Source organism: Rhea pennata, chromosome 1 (assembly GCF_028389875.1).
Source record: "Rhea pennata isolate bPtePen1 chromosome 1, bPtePen1.pri, whole genome shotgun sequence".
NCBI classification, from domain to species: domain Eukaryota; kingdom Metazoa; phylum Chordata; class Aves; order Rheiformes; family Rheidae; genus Rhea; species Rhea pennata.
Window position 1 is genome coordinate 48,005,896 of NC_084663.1, and position 18,531 is coordinate 48,024,426.

The 18,531-nt window shown below is 36.1% G+C and overlaps 1 protein-coding gene across 6 annotated transcripts in view; it reads right to left on the reverse strand.

Annotated features, from left to right (window-relative positions):
* Positions 1 to 6,064: 6,064 nt before the first annotated feature.
* Positions 6,065 to 18,531, reverse strand: part of ATP2B1 (ATPase plasma membrane Ca2+ transporting 1) — a 65,280-nt gene continuing 52,813 nt past the window's right edge. For 5 of the 6 annotated variants that reach the window (XM_062585125.1, XM_062585124.1, XM_062585115.1 and 2 more), the window contains 6 exons: positions 17,136 to 17,327; positions 16,719 to 16,932; positions 16,394 to 16,605; positions 14,323 to 14,430; positions 12,187 to 12,369; positions 6,065 to 7,502 (listed from right to left, as the gene is read on the reverse strand). In XM_062585125.1, coding sequence (XP_062441109.1) covers positions 7,191 to 7,502; positions 12,187 to 12,369; positions 14,323 to 14,430; positions 16,394 to 16,605; positions 16,719 to 16,932; positions 17,136 to 17,327 — 1,221 coding nt within the window. In that variant the 3' untranslated portion in view covers positions 6,065 to 7,190. Of the gene's footprint in view, positions 7,503 to 11,711; positions 11,826 to 12,186; positions 12,370 to 14,322; positions 14,431 to 16,393; positions 16,606 to 16,718; positions 16,933 to 17,135; positions 17,328 to 18,531 lie in introns of all 6 variants that reach the window. The other variant, XM_062585128.1, reaches the window with a different exon arrangement.

Genomic DNA, 18,531 nt, shown 5'->3' on the forward strand with positions numbered 1-18,531 from the left:
CACAGCAGTTCAGTTCACCAAACCAGACACTTAGTGGCAGGTCAGCTGAATCACTCTCCTAGCTCTGAGAACTACGGTGGGACTCGAGGCACCTAGTGTCATAACTTAGAGTTGAACTACACACTTACTGTCTTACTAGCATACAAGTATCTGTAACCACTTCTGCTACATGTTGCAGATTTTAAGTTCTAAGACAGTCAAGTTTTTTCTGCATGTGTTCTTCTACCTTTCAATCCAACTGGTATAGGCTGAAATAAAGGAGGAAGTCTTTCCACTGAAAACACTGTTTTTAGAACTCTGGAAGCAGACAGGAAAGGACTGGTTATATTCTTCTACAAAAAAGTCATAAATCAACAACTGTACTTCCTGAAATGTCAAGTGAATTGTGTGCAACTGAAATGTTGCTCGAAAAAGACACTGGGTAATGGACTGCAATAGAGTCACCCAAAATGAGTGGGCTCTAAGGGGAGTATATTGCAACCAAAACTACATTTGTAGTTCACAGTTGTTAAGTTCTATGGTCACTGTTCCTTTGTTCATTTTAAATATGAGTGGAATAGGAGGGGGAAGAGGAAAACAAAAGAAAGCAGGACAATTTACAAGTGACACACCAAACCAAAAATTGCATTTATATCTCAGAATCGATACTTTAATACCACAGAGTTCAGCCACAGGCTATTTGTTCAAGTATATGATGTAGATACCTTACCTTTGCGTTCATTTTCCATATGAAATCCTTGTAAGTCTTCTATGCATACTCTCAAAGCCTTGCATCTTAGGACATTTTACTAGAAGTGGGTCTTCAAATATATAACAAATCTGCAGCAAGACAGGACACTTCTGAAGCTTCCTGCCTAAGGCTTTAATTAAAACTTTAAATTTCACTGTGTTGTCCTAGTTTTCAGCACCTGTACATGTACAAATATGACCGAAGTCTGGTAACATGTACAGCAGGAACCTTGTCTACATACCAAGGTGCTTTCTGATAAGCAGGCACAGGGGTAAGAAAGAACTTCATGGCCTTAGCCAGATAAGAGTTTGATAAAACTACTTTGGTAAAAAAAATTAGTCTAAAATTTCATTTCGTACATCACTTCAAGCCTGCTCACCAGTTAAAAAGTTAAAGAAACACATTAATGATCCTTCACTGGAAATAGCAACAGCCATATTGCACAGATATTTTTTAGTGTGAGATCTCAAAGCAGAAAGCAGAGAAGGAAATCATAAGGCAGGGCAGGAGATCATAAAGGAGACAATTCCATAACTGCACCTCTTACAGCATCTGTCCTTTAGTGATTGCTTAACCTAGTCTTTGACAGACTGGAAGGTGGAACAGAAGAAAGGGAGAAAATGGCTAAACTTTAGGTATCTATGCTACTTCAGGTGTGTTTTGTTAAAAGAAGGTCTAGTTCATGTGGTGGTGGTGGGGGGGGAACGCTGTGAATGAATCATCTCTTCAAAAATTATATTACTACAAAGAAGTAGATGTTCCAGAGTACTTTTTATATCAAAATGCTTCTATTTTTTTTTTTGTTTTTTTTTTTTTAATGATGGTTGTCAACAAACTAGATTTATTGATCAGAAAACATATTGAGGCCTGATATACTAGATATAACCTTCCCAACAGCTAGAGCTTCAATATAGCCAGTGACTACAGATGTACCTTCCCATTTTTAAAAGTAATGAGCCCTACAGCTTCCTACCTAAATACTAACTTCAATAACTCCTAGCTTTAGGCATTAAACCTGTGCCTAATTGATGTATCCTTTGGCAGGTCAAGGAGCTAATTGTTCAGTACTGAATCTTCTAAATAGCTGCCAGCATAGCATTGAAAATAAGATCTCCATTTACCCAAAATATCAGCCAATTAGCTGCTTCAAGAGACCTACTTTGCCTTCAGATGAGACTAGCTTAGGACTAACTGAAGATATTTTGTACCTAGTCATCCGGCTTGTCATAGGAAAAGGGAAAACAGCAAATTAAAGCCTGACATTTCAAAGTGAAAGGATGTATTTAATACTTAAGTTACCTATTTAGTACTTAATAAATACTGCTTGTATATGGAAAAGCAGTAAACTCAATGGAGTTTAATTCCTATTAAAGGGATATACTGACTTCAAAAGGCTAAACTGCCTTATACAGATAAGAAGTGCTTTTGAACAATGTTTATATTCAGATAGAATAAAGATATAGTGACATGACAGATTCTGGTAAGAACTTTCTTCCAGAATTCAGTTAGATCATTTTATTTGCTTTGGTATAGTGACTTACTCATTCCCAGTGCCTTCCCTCTCTTCTAGATACAAATGGAAGAATCATCCTCTCAAGGTGTCTTCCAAAACTATGCTATTGCTAGATGTCCATCATGGGGACTTCAAAAGTTTTTGAACAGGAAAAGCTAGCAATCACTTTGTGCCTTAGCAGTTGTCATGTAGCAAAGCTAAGGTTGTGCCTTTACTAAGGAGAAAGCCATAGGAATTTTCCTGTATGATCATACTTACGGTCTTTCAGCATACTTCAGCTTCATGCCCTGAAAGAGAGGCATCCTAGGAAAGCAGACAGATGAAGATGTTCAGAATACTGTTAGATACTGCTTGCTTTGCAATGAATTAAAGAAATGCAGAACACACTTCATTTCAGTGAGCAACTGCCGCTTCACAGCCAGATTGACACTTGTCATTACACCAGAACTGACGTATCAGGTGATGTTTCACTATTACAGAACATTTACATCAGTCAAAGCTGTTGATGAATTTGAATTTAAGGATTTTTCAGAAATCCTTCTCTTAATCATTTTTCCAAGCTTGAATTCCTAGCTTCTTTCAGAAAGGGCAAGTCAAACAACCCTTTTCAGCCTCACACTTTTTTTTTAATAAACAGATTTTTAGATATCCTAATTTGTCAGGTGCACTCAATAGTAGTAAGGAGTTGAAGAGGAATTCACTAAACCTTAAGGATGATCAGATATGGCTGGAAGTAACCCTTCCATCTTCTGCAGTGCTAAGCATCCCCTGTGCATAATTTCTCGGTATAGATCCAGAAGACTAACAAGCTATGACATGGTCATGAAATTGTATGTGGCCTGTTCTATAGAGAGCTGGAGAAGCCTACTTGTTTCCTTGCAGCTGTTAATGTTTTGGGCAGAACAAACCACATCACACTTTCTCTCTTACATATACTCTATTAATACTGCCAAGTTACTAAGAAAGCATTGGAGTTATGTCCAGTTTATTTCCAATCCTGAGGAAGACTCCTTGCTTCATTAGATTTGCTGTCATAAGTACTACCTCTAGCTTTATGCACTGCAACAGTGCCGCTGCCACTATCCAGTCCACTACTTATTTCATGCTCTCCTCTTCCAGGTGTTGAAGCACATCCCATAATTTTCTAACCAAATCACTCTGGACGAAAAGGCAATTAATACCTGTAGGAAGTCTCTGAGTTAGACTGTGTAAGCCATCTCCTTGATTGATGCTGCAGTCTCTCTCTTGAAGATGGTGGGTGGTTAGATGATTCTGTATACAGTCCAGGAGAGAGGATAAATGGGAGCAACTCTCAGGCTCTTGACTCTGGCCCAGTAATTTTCATGACATTGACCTGAATGAGCAGGCCAGTTAGGTCTGGAAATAAATAAATCAGAACTGGACCCTCCGTGCTGGCCATGCTGAGCCAAAGTTCAGAAATTTCAGTGAGGGTTTGAAATCTGTAAGATCAGAAGACATGCACTGCTTGGGGGAAGGGGGTGTGGAAAAAGCAGGAGCTCTTTAGAAATAAGTAGTTACATCAGAAAAGCAATATTGATGTTACAGCAATCTAATCATGCAAGGCTTGCTTAGATTCTTCTGGGAATCTGCAGAAGCTGGCACTACTAGCAGAAACTAAACTTAGCAGGCTTTTGGAACAAGTTCCCAACAAATTCAGCCACACATGGGTTATCTTTCCATGGCTATTAGATTTTTACTTTTAGCATATACACTAGATAAATTGCTATTATTTTAAGAAAGTCCCTGAGAGTGTCATTTCAGCATTTTTAGGCTGCTCACACAGTTGCTACAGCCCCTGTATTTACCCATTGGTCTGGCATTAATGCTTGTTTCCAATATTTTCTTCAGACTATTCCATGATTCCATTTTCCTCTTCCTGTTAAGATGAATACAGAAAAAATGATTCCTGTTGTGTAAGAATCAACTTTTCAGCCCTTCCCCAAAAATAAGATTAGCTGTTCAAAGATTCGCCATCTTGTATAACAGTAGCATAACATTAGACATCCTACTTTCAAGATACTGAATTATAAGCCACTGTTCAAATAGAATTCAACCTAGAGCAACTGAATTTCTATTGCTTGATTGTAATACCATGTACACCTTAACATCTTTAAAGGAAATGAGCTTACGGTCACTATAGCAAGAGCTATTTTAAAGAATTAGCATGCATTTCAGATTTAAATCAGTACTGTACTGACATTCAAGAATTTCAGTCCCCATACAGACTGAGATGAACAGCACATTTATTTATTTCAGTTACAACAAGACAGACAAGTCAACCTTACAACCAGAAAGGCAATGAAGGCCTCATTAGCTTAGTGATAATCATTTCATAATCTAGGCAACGTGTTATGATTTCTTGAGATCACAAAAAAACCCATCTCCTTTTAAACAAGTTTTCCTTATTTAGATTTCACTTACACTTCCTGTAAGAGCAACATTGCTGTTAACGGGATCAAAAGGGACCATTGATGTATAAAGCCTACATCTTCTTCCTAGCCTCCAAAAAAGCACAAGTATAGAATTTATTAAAAAAAAAAAAAAAAAAAAAGTCATGATCACAGCTAATAGAAAGGGAAAAATTAAGGTCTATTTCCAAATGAAGTTTATGATGCATATAACTTTCTCATGTGGCAGTGTACTTTTGTAAGTAAGGAAACTGTCCTCATTTTAAGCCAAAGCCTATATGCAACTTCTATAGTAGGGAGAAAAAAACGTCTCACACACACACACACACACACAAAAAAAAAAAAAAAAAAAAAAAAAAAAAATAATATATATATATATATATATATATATATATATATATACACACAAACAACAAAACCCCTTCTCCCTACCTATACACATGTAAGAATTCTGAATGCTAGAAGTGCTAGAAACATGGGAGAACTTACTGTATAACAAGTGTCAAGTGCAAAACCCCTTTCTAGAATTCAGTGCATTTATTTAGATGCAATAGAAAAGACTGAATTCAGGAGTGGTTGACAGTGGGATACAGTGCTACAGGTTGAACATGACCCATTAACGGACAAACCCCAAAGCATGCGTTTATCCCCACCAGAAAGGAAGGATATGCTTGAGCTTGTCTTCCTAGCCTGCTCGTTTCTGCAGTTTGCTCTAGTATTATCTCCTCCCACCCTTATTACCACTAAATTCCTTTGAAGGAGTGCAGGAATTAAAAGCATCTCCTTAGTGTTCCTTATTCTCCAAAAGATTCTTTATGTTTAGGGATACAGAGATAGTAGGAGAAGAATACAACTCAACTCTTAAGATGTTCTTCTAAGCAGATCTAAAAAACAGGAACTGCCAAATCTGTTCCATCCTTAGCTGTTTTAACATTATACTTGAGACAGACTATAGCTTTTCAGTCAATTGCTAACAGATCATTTTTCAATACATGGAAATATTGATCAACTGAAAAAAAATGTATAAATATATATGTATACACACACACATACTTTCACTGGCCTCACCTCAAGTCAATTTATTATACCCTTTACCACCCAAGTAAGGGAAATACATTAGGCACTACTCACAGCAAAAATCAGAATTGCAGCCAGAACTATTCGTTCACAAGGAGTATTCTTTTGGCTCAGTGAAAATTTTGGATACCTTATTTTACATTCATTCTGTGAGGCAGCCACCACGATTTGATTTACCCAAAATACTATTTCTAATGGGGCTGTTACCATCTTGAAATTGTAGTTTAAAGTTAACCAGTAATACAAAATGTTTTTCAGTGTTTCCAGTGAAAGAGCTGAGGGAAAAAAAAAATCTGTAAGAAAACATTGCTGCAATTTTATTTTAACAAAAGGGCAGATTTATTCATGTTTACAAACAAGTTTCAAAAACAAAAAGGAGAACATGTATGCTATCCACTAACAACCTTTCAAAATGCCAGCAGCCCTCATGCTGCATGAAGGATTCTATAGATTAGAGGGGAGAGGGGGAAAAAAATCACAGTTCCACTCACAGTTCACCAAGACAGCACTAAACTAACATTTTTAGACAAAAACAAAGGACTAAGATTCTGATGTATTTTGATTTAATCCATTTTGCCCGAGATAACAGAAATATTTCAAGCAAGTTCCATCACATATTGATGTCCTGCATTAAACAATCCTACTAAGTTCTGAACAAAAGTTATTTAGTAAGTTTCTCAAAATTTTTTAAAAATTAAGCAGTTGTTTCAAAACCATTAAGTAGTAAATGTATTTAAGAAACTAATTAGGACAGAGGCCATAACTTCATTAGAACACCACTGCTCATGTTTTTACAAAGCATTAGTGTTATCTATTTGGCTATTAGTATTAGCAATTTATCTACAATATTTAACAAGGTAAATTGCAGGCAAAATTTAGTACAGTTTCAATAGAAACACCCTTTTCCTGAAAATACAGCAGTATTTGAAGGACTATTTTTTTTTCTCTGCATCATTTATAAGGAAGCTTCCCATCTATGAACAGGAACAAAAAAGTATCTACAAACCTTGTAAACAGATCTGTATCATTTATAAACATAAATAATCCAAATTATTAACAGCCAACAGCAGAAATTAAAGTATCAATTCAATGATCCAGGGCCTCCTTGCCCTTCCCAGCCTTCCCCTCACAAAAGGATCAAGATAAACTAAAGCTCTGCTAACACACTGTTCAGGACCATTCTTAAGTACAACAGATGATCCACAGGTCACTTATGCTGAGTTACTGTTTATCTGACAGAGTTCATTATTACTCCCACCCCCAGAAAAGCACCCTCCAGTCTGGCAGAAAGCTTTTTTTAAAAAAATAAATCTACATTCATACAAGTGTGTCTTCTGTTGAAGTCCAAGACAAGAATATCATCTTGTCCATCATAATGTGTGAAGAGACCCAGTTTCAATTTCTTTACAATGCAGCTAGTGTGTTAACATTCAGCTTACAATCAGAGTGATGTTTCCAAACTATGTAGCGGGCTCCCTGGGGATGAAGAGGTAGCAGACTTGTTCATGTCTGTTGTAAGGTGAATTCCACTGTCAACCGCATTGTTATTTTTATTGGGAGAGGGTGGGGGAGTAGAGTTGCGTTTTGTTGGAGCATCATCTTCAGCATCAGTATCATCAATAAGGGGAATATGAGGCTCGGAGTCTTCTATTCTAAACTCAGGATGCGTCATAAAATTGTGAATTGAACTTCGTGTCTCAGGTTTCTCTAATCCCTCATATAAGGAGCTACGAAATGCATTCACCACTCGGATCTGTAAACAACAAAAAAAAGGTTGTTAACATGCTGCAGGCTTACTGGTAATGACATGGTTCTTATGAGTTTGAATCCACAAACAGCTAGACATGAGTGAATCGAATTTGTATGTGATGCAGTGGAACTTGCAATAACTGTAAAAATGAAGAGCATTTCAGTAGAGCACTGCCAGTCTACACAGTAGGAATAAAAATTGTGAGAGTACTACAAAAAGCTGAAGGGCCTAAAAATTCAGATATGGCACTAAAATTCTTTAGTTATTTGGCATGGGCTAAGCAATTTTCAAAAGTGAGGCCAACATTTCTTTCTTTTTTTCTTTTTTTTTTTTTTCTTTCTTTTTGAATACTGGGGGCAAAATAAGTTAGAGGATAAAAGGATTACTAATTCTCATGCTAGGAATTAGGATGTCAACTGACTATGAAAAAGCCAAGCAAGTGTAAGCCGAATGGCACAATGACTGGACAAAGTGTCATGCAAAAAAAGGATACTGCTGTAACAGCTGTAAATATTCGAGTATATATCCATTTACCATGCTAGAGAAAATTTCTTATTGAATAATGATTTGCAAGTTTAAAACCAGTACCAGGAAATTGAACATTGTACTATACACTTCAGATATAGCCATGACAGGTTGCAAGTTTGAAGAAAGTAGCACAGAGTATGACAGATGATCAGGCTTAGTTTAACAGAATTTTCAATTTACATTGAGTTAATGGACAAATTCCCTAGCTTGAAGATTTCAAATCTTTTCATTGTTTGATTAACTAACATTTTTTTTCAAAACAGAAAGCTAACAAAAGTTACAGAATCTGTAATTAAATGTTTTGGAATTAAGTTAGAATAAAAGCAATATAACATTTGTGAACAATGCAGGTCTAGGTTGATTTTGGTTTAAGCTTTTCAAACTGCAATTTTAAGGCTGAAACCACCTGCTCACCCACCCCTTCTCCTCCCAAGCCCCACACAACTGAACTACAGCTATTGAGGATTCATTCATGAACTGATATAAAGCAAGCAAAGTTAGGTAAGAGCCAGTAACCAGCCTATCCAACACTTCCATCAGGATACAGTTCACTTCTGGTACCATCCTATTCAATTCTCAGTATCTCTAGAAAACTCAACTTTAAATAGCATGAATAACTCTCTAAGAAGGTATACTTCCAATCAAAAAGCTCCTCTGGTGTATAATTTTAAGTGGGAGGAAATTCTAAAGTAAACAGAAAACTTACAAAACAGTAAGCACAGCTTAAAGATTTTTAGCACATTCAAGGTGATTTATTTCAAGCTGAGAGAAGGACCTCATGAGTAGCCCTTTCATACAGGATGCACTGAGTTCCTGGGTAAGTAAATACAAATGGACTTCCAGGTGAAAGAATGAAGCTGGAAGGTCAAGCAGATCTGAAGCACTGACTTCAAGAGCTGATATATGCTAAACTCCCCAGTGTAAATGGCAGACATCCCCAGAAGCAATACACCACCAAGTTTGTTATAATGTGCAGTGCTTGCATATGTCTTAGATTCTGATGCTGTTCTCTGACCTCTAGAAATAGCCAGAAGATTCCCCTCCTCCTTCAAGAGCACTTTTACAAAAGTAGTTTGGTCAAAAGCTTCACTATTCTGTATTTTCATAGTACAACCAGATAGCTAGATCCCACTGACAACAGAAATCATTAAAGTAAGGAGGGCTCTCACACTGTAACTACCAATACAAAGAAGAAAGGAAATATAGTGTTAGTGTGCTTGAAAAGATAAGGGCTCAACAGCAGCTAATGCTCTACTATTCTCATCACAAGAAAATTGAGCATATTCTTAAGAAGTTGACTTAGTTACAGGAGCTTTAAACCAAACCTAGCACAATGCATGAACTGTTTTGGCACTTAAGAAAATCAGCAGTGACACTGTGCCCAACTGAGTGTTTGCAATGCCTGTATTTGGCATGTTGCATCTCTGATATTCTCCCACTGCGCCACAGATTTTTGTAGTAAAAATGAAGTATGACTGGTTCATGAGACTAGTTTTCCCTTGTTTCTAGATGGTAACTTATATCATGAACAGTAACAGAATAATTTTTGGTTTAGCAGAACAGCTGTAATTATCATGGGAATATAAGCATATCCACAATAAAGGCTTGATTCATACGCAGATTGAAAACTAAACAAATAGTTTGGATCATGACACATTCACATGAACCCAAGACTCTGAAGGAGTCCTGTCACAAAGGCAGAAATCAGACCATCAGCATTTTAAGTTATACTTGAAAGGGGAAAGTTAGTGTTTTGAAGGCTTTATTTTCAACTTCCTAAGATGAGACAAGAGAGGTAACTACAAATAAATTGCATAAGTGAGGAGCAAACAAGACAATTTGTTATCTGTAATTTATACTGTCATCAGGCCTTCCTCATATTAATACCAGAATAGCAAGGAACGCAGTAAGCACTCCAAAAACTCCTAGCCAGATGGCTGCTTAAGAATTGCATCCTCACTTCACAGGAACATCTTAAATATTTCCTTGGAAACAGCTCTCTGAAAGAGAGACCCACTGAAGTCACATCTGCTTCTCAATAACACATATTAGTTATCAAAAGCTGTTCTCCTGGAGGGTGTAGCAATATGTAGTGCTTCTTAACAGGTAGTGAAAAATAAATCCCCGCTATTGCAGCATTGTACCTACACTGGTCATTTGAAGCAGTGAGGTGCTGCAGTGCCTGTTAGATCCTGCTCAAATGTCAGCATGGCATGAAGTTGCTCTCTAGACAATCTTGAATGTTTAATTAATGTTCTTGAGCATATTCAGGGATACAGGTTACTCATTAGCATTTTAAGTAGGAGATGCAATCCTGCACATCCTTATTGTTAAATCTACTTTTCATTTAGTGTTCTTGAGGTATGCAAATTTGTGAGCTGAGCCTCTCAATGCTACTGCAAGATAAGGAAATATCTTTTTGCCTATGGATAACAGCTATAATAGGTGCTTGTGCAAGCTCACAGAGAAATTTTGGCCAAGCCAAGAAGTTATCAGAAAAGGGCATTTCTTTAAGACAGCTCCTGAAATTAAGGATCTTCATCCATCCAGCAATCTGAAAGTTTAAAGGGGGGGGGAGGGGGAAGAAAAAATAAAAGCAAGCAGTCTTCCCACAAGGGACTATTTTAAAAAAAGTTATTTAACCAGCCTCTAGAAAGTTAGAGAAGGAGGTTAAACATGTAATGTTTAGGATATAATGCAATTAGGATGGAAAATTATTTCAACAGTAGCTGTATACTGATGATTAATATCTATAATTGTTCTACATCTTCAGATCCCAGAACTTAAGCCTATGTAGCTGAGTAATTAAATCTCTAGCCTCTAAAGAAATGAAGGCTGAAACTGAAATGCCACTTAAGAGTACAATATAAAGAGGATAGAATTAAGGTGAGACAAGAACTTCATTCTCATTGATGGCTTATGAACTGCTGTCAGAAGAACCTAGAGAGGAAAAAAATATCATTCAAAATTGAATGAAAGTTTCACCAATTAATGCTTAAGCCTTTTTTCTTTTTCTATTAGCTGATTATATGTTTCTTCTGCCTTGTACACATTTAAGAAGCCTTGATTCGCCACCTGAATCCTGATGTTGAGAAAGTTGTGTTATTTAGTAAAAGAAATCCAAAGGCAGAGATTCAGAAGTTCCTTACGAGCTACAAAGAAAATGTATTTAGTGCTCCATGTACATTCATAGTGCTCTAAGTACATTCATTTTCTTAAAATATCATTTGTTTCTCCACCTACTTATTTTACTTTGTAAAGAATCATGTATGCTGTAGTACAAGACACCTACTTTTGTTGTCCTACTTCCGTGATTATCAAGTATTCACTTATTTAACATAAGTCATCCTAAGTGGCATATACTCGAAAATTTACAACAGTTTTCCTGCTTTTCTATTAAACATCCCTCTACACATGAATGGATGAAGGCACAGGATGCGCAGGCTCACAGCTTTCATATCAAAGTCTTTTGTTGCAACTGTTCCACCTGTTCTCAGCCCTCTAAGAAAAAACGTCTTGAGGACTCCACTTTGTTTTATGGAAAGCCTGAACGATGATTTTTAAAAACTAAGGAGAAAATGAGAAACGTTAGGTATGTGAATTAGGAAATGTTAATTTCATGCACTTTAGGAACACACACTCACACCCCACAGTAGTAGAAGCAGTAGTAGAGGAAAACACTACATGTGTAGGGGTAGAAATATTTGTTACATCATGGTGCTGGCTGGCGATGGAGGGTTGCCGCCTTAGAGCCCCCTGAATGGTACTTCCACTCTGGAAAGCATTCACTACATCCATCTGCAAGGAATCAGAGATTGTGACAGATTGCTCAGCAAGAGAGAAAGAGAGTGAAAGAGAGAGAGAGAGAGAGAGAGAGAGAGAGAGAGAGAGAGAGAGAGAGAACAAGAGAAAGGACCATCCCATCTATAACACACAAAATAAAGAAAAAAGGCACTTTTTATAGAGCAGATACACAGGCAAGAGTTGCATTTAGAGCTGAAGAAAACAAGATCTGAGGAAATACACATCCATCCATACCCTCTTTTGCGAGTCTCAGCCACATCATCTAGAATTGCCATCTTAGTCAAGGGATTGAGGATAGAGGGTAAGAGATTTCCCTCAGAACACCCACTGGGTCCTACCTTTTCCAAGACCATACCTGAGTTTGTATCCTGTTCAGGCCCCTAAACCACAAGATCTGACCACGACGTAATTCTCTCTCAGCATGATCAATCTCCTCTACATCTTCTGCTAATTCTTCTTCAGGAATCTCTTCCTTTTGTGTTCCATGACCAGCTTCTTTAAGGAATTTCAGACGGCTGGTTGGAATTGTTGAAATCAACTAACAGTGAATGAAAATAGGAATCAGTGTTTTGTTTCATTTTGGTTTTTTAACTTAAAAAACAGAGTACCAGACTTGAGGCTTAACAAAATATCTTGTTTATGATTAGCAAATTTGAAAGACAAATGATAAAAATGTGATGAGTGTATTAACATAGAGCAATCACTTCAGCCAAATAGCTGCAAAGCTGGGAATCTTCTTACCATCTCAACAATAATATGAAGTTAAATTTGGATTACAAACCTAAATAACAAGACTTCATACTTGCTAGGTAGACAAAATTCCACTGTAGGATTACTTTACTATGCTATGAAGGAGCAGTGCTAAAGCTAAAAGAGCCACTAATTCTGTAGATTGTGCCTGTATCTAGTAGTGCTACTAGATACTTACTACAGAGCTTTCAGAGCTTCAGTTGTGTAAGTGTGAGCTGTCCCCTAATTGAGAACTACAGCATTTCATTAGAAGTAGCCACAGCTTAATTCAGAAATACAAAATGGACACGCATTCTTTTGTCACCTGGAAGATATCAATCCATTTGGAAGATAAGCCATGCTACCAGAACCATTAACCCAAACCACTGGTTTGCTACTCATTGGATATTCATTCATCTGGCCCAAACAAGCGACATGGTTATTCCAGCTTTCCTCTTCATCTCCACCTTCAGGACTATTCTATGTAGTTAAGGGGAGTTATCTTTTGATATGTTCCATCTAGCAGATTCAGTTCAGTTCCAAGCCTGCTTTCGTTGTGCCTCAAAAACCTAGAAGGCTGTTTCAGCAGCTGCAGAGGAAAAAGGACTGTTCCAGAGGCAAGAGAAACTGTCCTTTAGGCTGAAGTTGGTACTGTGAATACTCCAAGCTTACACATCAACAGTATCCCAAGAAAGGAGAACCAAGTTTACACTCTTCTCAGAAAGCAAAAAGCTCTTCTCCCTTAATGAGATGGTGAAGCAGCATGAACTACATCAGGGAAGCTTTACCCTTGCAAGATACTTTGGGTCAAAGGTGTTTGAAGTCATCTTGATTCTCTTCTGGGCTACCTTTAAGCCTCATCAGAATGACTCTATTTGATTTCTTTAAATAATTTATTTTCCAGAGAACCTTACTCCTAAAAAGCTTATACTGACTGTTAGAATATGCATCTATATGTGTATTTGCAACTAAAAGTTACAAGTTTCACGTTGAAAACAAACTTTCTTTGCAAAATAGAATAGAAGGAAAGGGAAGGGAAGAAGTCATATTGGAAATCTCTTCATGTACTATGAAAAGTTTAGACAAATATGCTGTTAAATAATGGAAAACGAGATATCTCTACTGTTTTGTGTAAATAAGGTTGCGGTTCACAAGCACTGTTGTGCATGCAATAGTAATGAAAATTCAAAATACAATTGCCTAATGGTTCAAAGAACTTTCCAATTATTTCATAATTATGAAAGTAAAGAAAATTAAGAAAGCTGTTTTGAGTTTTGATGCATTTCTTGGTACTCCAGAAAGCTTTAAAAAAAAAAAAAAAAAAAAAAACTACCAAGTATAACAATTCAGATTCATGGAAAACATTAAGGTAAATGTATTTTAATATTAGTATCTTAATTGCATCTATATTCCTACAGAAGTTCTAGTATTTATCTAGCTAAAGATATAATTTCATAATTAAGAGGTAACTTCAGCTACTTTTAGTTAAAAGTTATTAAATATATACACATATATATAAATATATAGTCACAGCACCCAGATACAAAATATAACCACTTGACCAAGTCAGAGTAATGAATATCCAACTAAAAGGCTTACTGCATTAGACCATTTTAAGCAGTATTTACTGTTAAACTCCATATATACATATGGGCCACCTGAAAGAGGAGGGTTTTTTGAGAACTGATAAAAAGGCATTACATGGAAAATACAATCATACCAAGGCAAGTAAATATTTGGCATCTTGAAAAACCTAGTTTACCTGGCCCCAGAGTAGTGTTCCCATGCCCAGGAAAATGGACCACAGCCACTGTTCAATCGAGAGTTCTGAGCAACTAAAAGGTTTCCCACCAAATTGCACAATAATTATCTGTAAAGAGGAGCATCTTTGTGAACATACAACATACGTTATAAATCTGTGACCTTTTACTAGAAAATTCCTTCATGCTTCAACATCACTATAGACCGAAATCCACATTAAAATTCATATAACTTTCCATCTTATTAAAGATACACTCCTGCTGTCTTAGCAGTTCAAGCTACTTTAACCTAAACAATATTCTCTTGCTTTCCAGTATTTCAAGAAGCATTAAATAGTTTAGTTGTTCTTCAAATGTTATATTCAGAACAACCTGCTGGCCACCATTTTCATGTTTACAGTTTTTTTCCTTCATTTGACATTTGCAGCATGTAATTGATGCTACAAATTTACAGTGATTAGTTATCATACAAATGTTCGTCTCGGAACCAAGTTAACTAACCAACTTCTACTGTTAATAAATCTTAGCTCCACAAGAGATAAGCATTTCTGAAATAGTCTAAAGAATATTAATATACATTCTATCAGTGTTAAATGTAAGACTATACATGTCATGCTAATAACTGCTTACATGGCAAAACTTTGGGGGAAAAGGAAATCTCAAAAGGTAAATTAAACAAGCTCTTAATACCTTATTTATTACAAAAAGCTGTACAGGCCCTGATGAACAAGGTATCCCACTGCATAGGAATTATATATGTGAAAGTCTGTGCCCTGAAGAACCAACAATTCAAGTAGCAGGGAAGTGTGAAAAGGAGACAATACTGACCATAAGAAGGACACCTATGAGCTGGAAAGCCCCCAAATATCTGTTATTTTATTAAAACAGAATAAATCACTTTAAGACATCTCAAGAGTTACTTAGTTGGAAATGCATTCAGTCAACATGAACCCAGATGCAGTCAGGAACAATTTCTGCATATTTGGTTTTGTTGCACAATAACAGTCTGCTATATAAGCAACTCTAAAAATAAAAGTAGCTTTGAGTGTGCAGTCTAAGGCAAACTAAAACTGGGAGAATAAGAAAGAAAATTAACTTTACATGAAGCAAAGGTATATACATCTGCATTTCTTGAACTGTTATGACCTTGTACAACTTTATGGAATTCCAAAGTTTAAGAGGCTTAAGGTTGGGATATAGCTTCATAAATCCAGAATAACTTTTAAGTCAAAATAGGAAAAAAGTTCTGTAGAAAATGCAATATACTAATTTGTTGGTTATTTCATTGCACTTTCAATGATAAATTAAACATTAAGGCCAGTTAAAAAGTAAAGCTACTTCATATAAACTGTTTTCTTTAGATGCAGTTTTGACTTGGTATTTGTAGATATTTTGTAGATATATTGTAGATGTCAATATGTTAAATTGATCAATTTCAGATAATTCATCATGTTAATAAATACAAAGTTAAATAATCAGCTCTTAAAAAATCTTCCTATATACTAAAATAGATGGTCCCTAGATACCAGTGGATATTCAGATGAAAGTAAGAACAAAGGCAGCAGCATCTATATAGGTAACATTGATTTCTGAAAGAGAAAGACAAAAATCAATACTTAAGCTTGAGTTTCTAAAGTTGATTTGTATTTCTAGTCTCATTAATTAAGAAGATAAGAGAAGTTATATGAGTTTTCTACAGCTCTGTTTAAAATTAGCTTTTGTTCAGATGCACAGGCAGATATGGGCAGGAGTCCTGACTATGGAGAAATAAATAACTTCATTGCATTCTGTAGCAAGACTAGAACACTAAGAGGGACTGCAGAATTCCAAAAGGCAATACAAATATTTCCACACTTCAGTTCTAGTGATTTTCAAAGAGGCCTTACCAGAAAGCCCTATCAAGCAGCACTTCCAAGTGATTTCTAGTGTTTGACACTAAAGATTTTTCACATTACAGAAATGAAACATGTGGCACTAGTTGGCTAGTATTTTGAAGGTAAGCAAGTACAGCAGCATATGAAGTACATTCCCATCCGCCTCCTCCCCCCTGCCTCAAAGCCTTCAGTTACTTACTTGCACAACAAATGTCCCCAGAACAATAGTACAGAAGATTGCATTGTTAAAGATTCCTTCAAAAACATTTCTTTCGCCATGAATTTTCCGGGCATTAATTTCATTAAAAAGCTGCATCATCACAAATGTATTAAACACAATAGTATAATGCTCTGAAGGAGGAGCATGGAGAGGTGCATTTCTTCCACTATCGATATCAAAAATTTTCTCACCTGTAAGAGATATTTATTAGCAGCTTAACTGACAAAATTTTATACACACACAGACAGAACAGATATCTCTATAAAGTTATCATCATAACTTCCTAAAGCTTCAGCATTCTTACCCGCAAACAGGAGTGTAAAGACCACTACGAGTTGGTAGAATGCATGACCCAAAATATTCTTCATCATTGTACGAGAAATCAAAGGTTTGTTTCTACCGTAAGGCTTTCGCAACAAGAGAGCTTCAGTGGGTGGTTCTGTTGCCAGGGCAAGAGAGGCTAATGTGTCCATTATGAGATTTACCCACAGCATCTGCACAGCTTTAAGCGGAGAATCCTATAAAGATAGATACATTAAACCTTCCAATATTAAGTGAACAACTTACAGCTACTAAAGGCATTTATTAAACAACATGGACATGTTTTGAAGAGCATTATGTTCTTCGGGCTAGTATTCAGCTGAAAGCTTGAATTCAAGAGTTAATCAGTGAAGGCATTTTCAGCTTCTACTAAGTGAAACAAACCGCCATCAATACATACTTGTGTTATGCATGCTCCCGTGAAAGCAACAATTACTGCTACTACATTGACAGTAAGCTGGAACTGAAGAAATTTGGAGATACTGTCATACACATTTCGTCCCCACATAACTGCTTTAACAATACTTGTGAAGTTGTCATCTGTAAGGATAATATCAGAAGCTTCTTTAGCTACATCTGTGCCAGCAATACCCTGGTAGAAAAAGAAAGAAACAATTATGAAATATAATAGGAAGCAATGACTTACATATTAGAAGCTCTTCTGCTGGCTACCTGACTGTTCCTTGCTACAAAAAGATATATAGCACCTTGCTAGTTGCAAATTTTAAATCCAGACTGATAAATCTAAATTTTACTAAATAAGTATTGAAAGACTGATGTCAACCTTGCAACCAATGTGACGAGTCTGCTGTATTCTTAAAATCTTAAAAAACTGCAGGTAAAGAGAATCATCACAAAATATAAGCAAGCTGAAGAAACTCATTTGGCATAAAGTAGATCAAAATACTAAAAGTTCTGAGCACATTAAAGCAAAGTTATAATTCAGTTAATGTTGGGGAGGAGGAGAGAGTAAAAAAAAAAAAATCTGAGCTTGTTTCCTTTTAGTTTCATTTGAAGAATCAATATAAACCAAAATAACATGGTTTAAAAGCCCACAGCACCAAGTTCAAAATTTAAAGAAAAGGAGGCAGCTCAAGTGGTAATTTTTTTTTTTTTTTTTTTTTTTGCTTGTTAATAGATATGGGTTAGCAGAATTCTGAAGGGAAATAGTAATAAAATATTTCAGAGTCCCTGTAAAAATCTAGCTCTACAGGTGGCTATTTCTGAGGTTCACCTTTTTAAAATAATTTTTAAATTTTCAAGGATCAAGGTTGAGAAGTAAAATGAAGTTTTATATCCTTTAAGGAAATTATCAGTAATAAAAGCAGGCAGATGATAAAAAGACAGCATATGAGCTCTCCTAATGAAAGGTTACTGAACTTGTTCAAGGCAACAAACACCAGATGGTGCAGTACTACTGTTCAGTCCATGCCTAAGCAGTCTGCTAAGTGGATTCCAGCAGCAGAGCAAGATGTGATACACATTTCTGAACACTTTTTGCAGAAAAGCTTTGACATTAAACCGTAGACTGTGTGCCATTGTTAAGTTTTAAGCACTTGTAGCCTCCTATGGTATCTAAATAGTTTAAGTTCTGTGTTATGTGTAATACGCATTTCCCTAGGATAGCTTTCTGAAATACTGTAAGCATATATTAAACTTCAAAAACAAATTTAATCTTTATTTTATTTTGCTAAGAAAATGAGTCACCTGCACACCTATGTGTACAACTTAAAAAGGTATCTTTATACCATCTACTATATGCTATTTATTTTAAGTGATAATTTGATAAGCAGTTA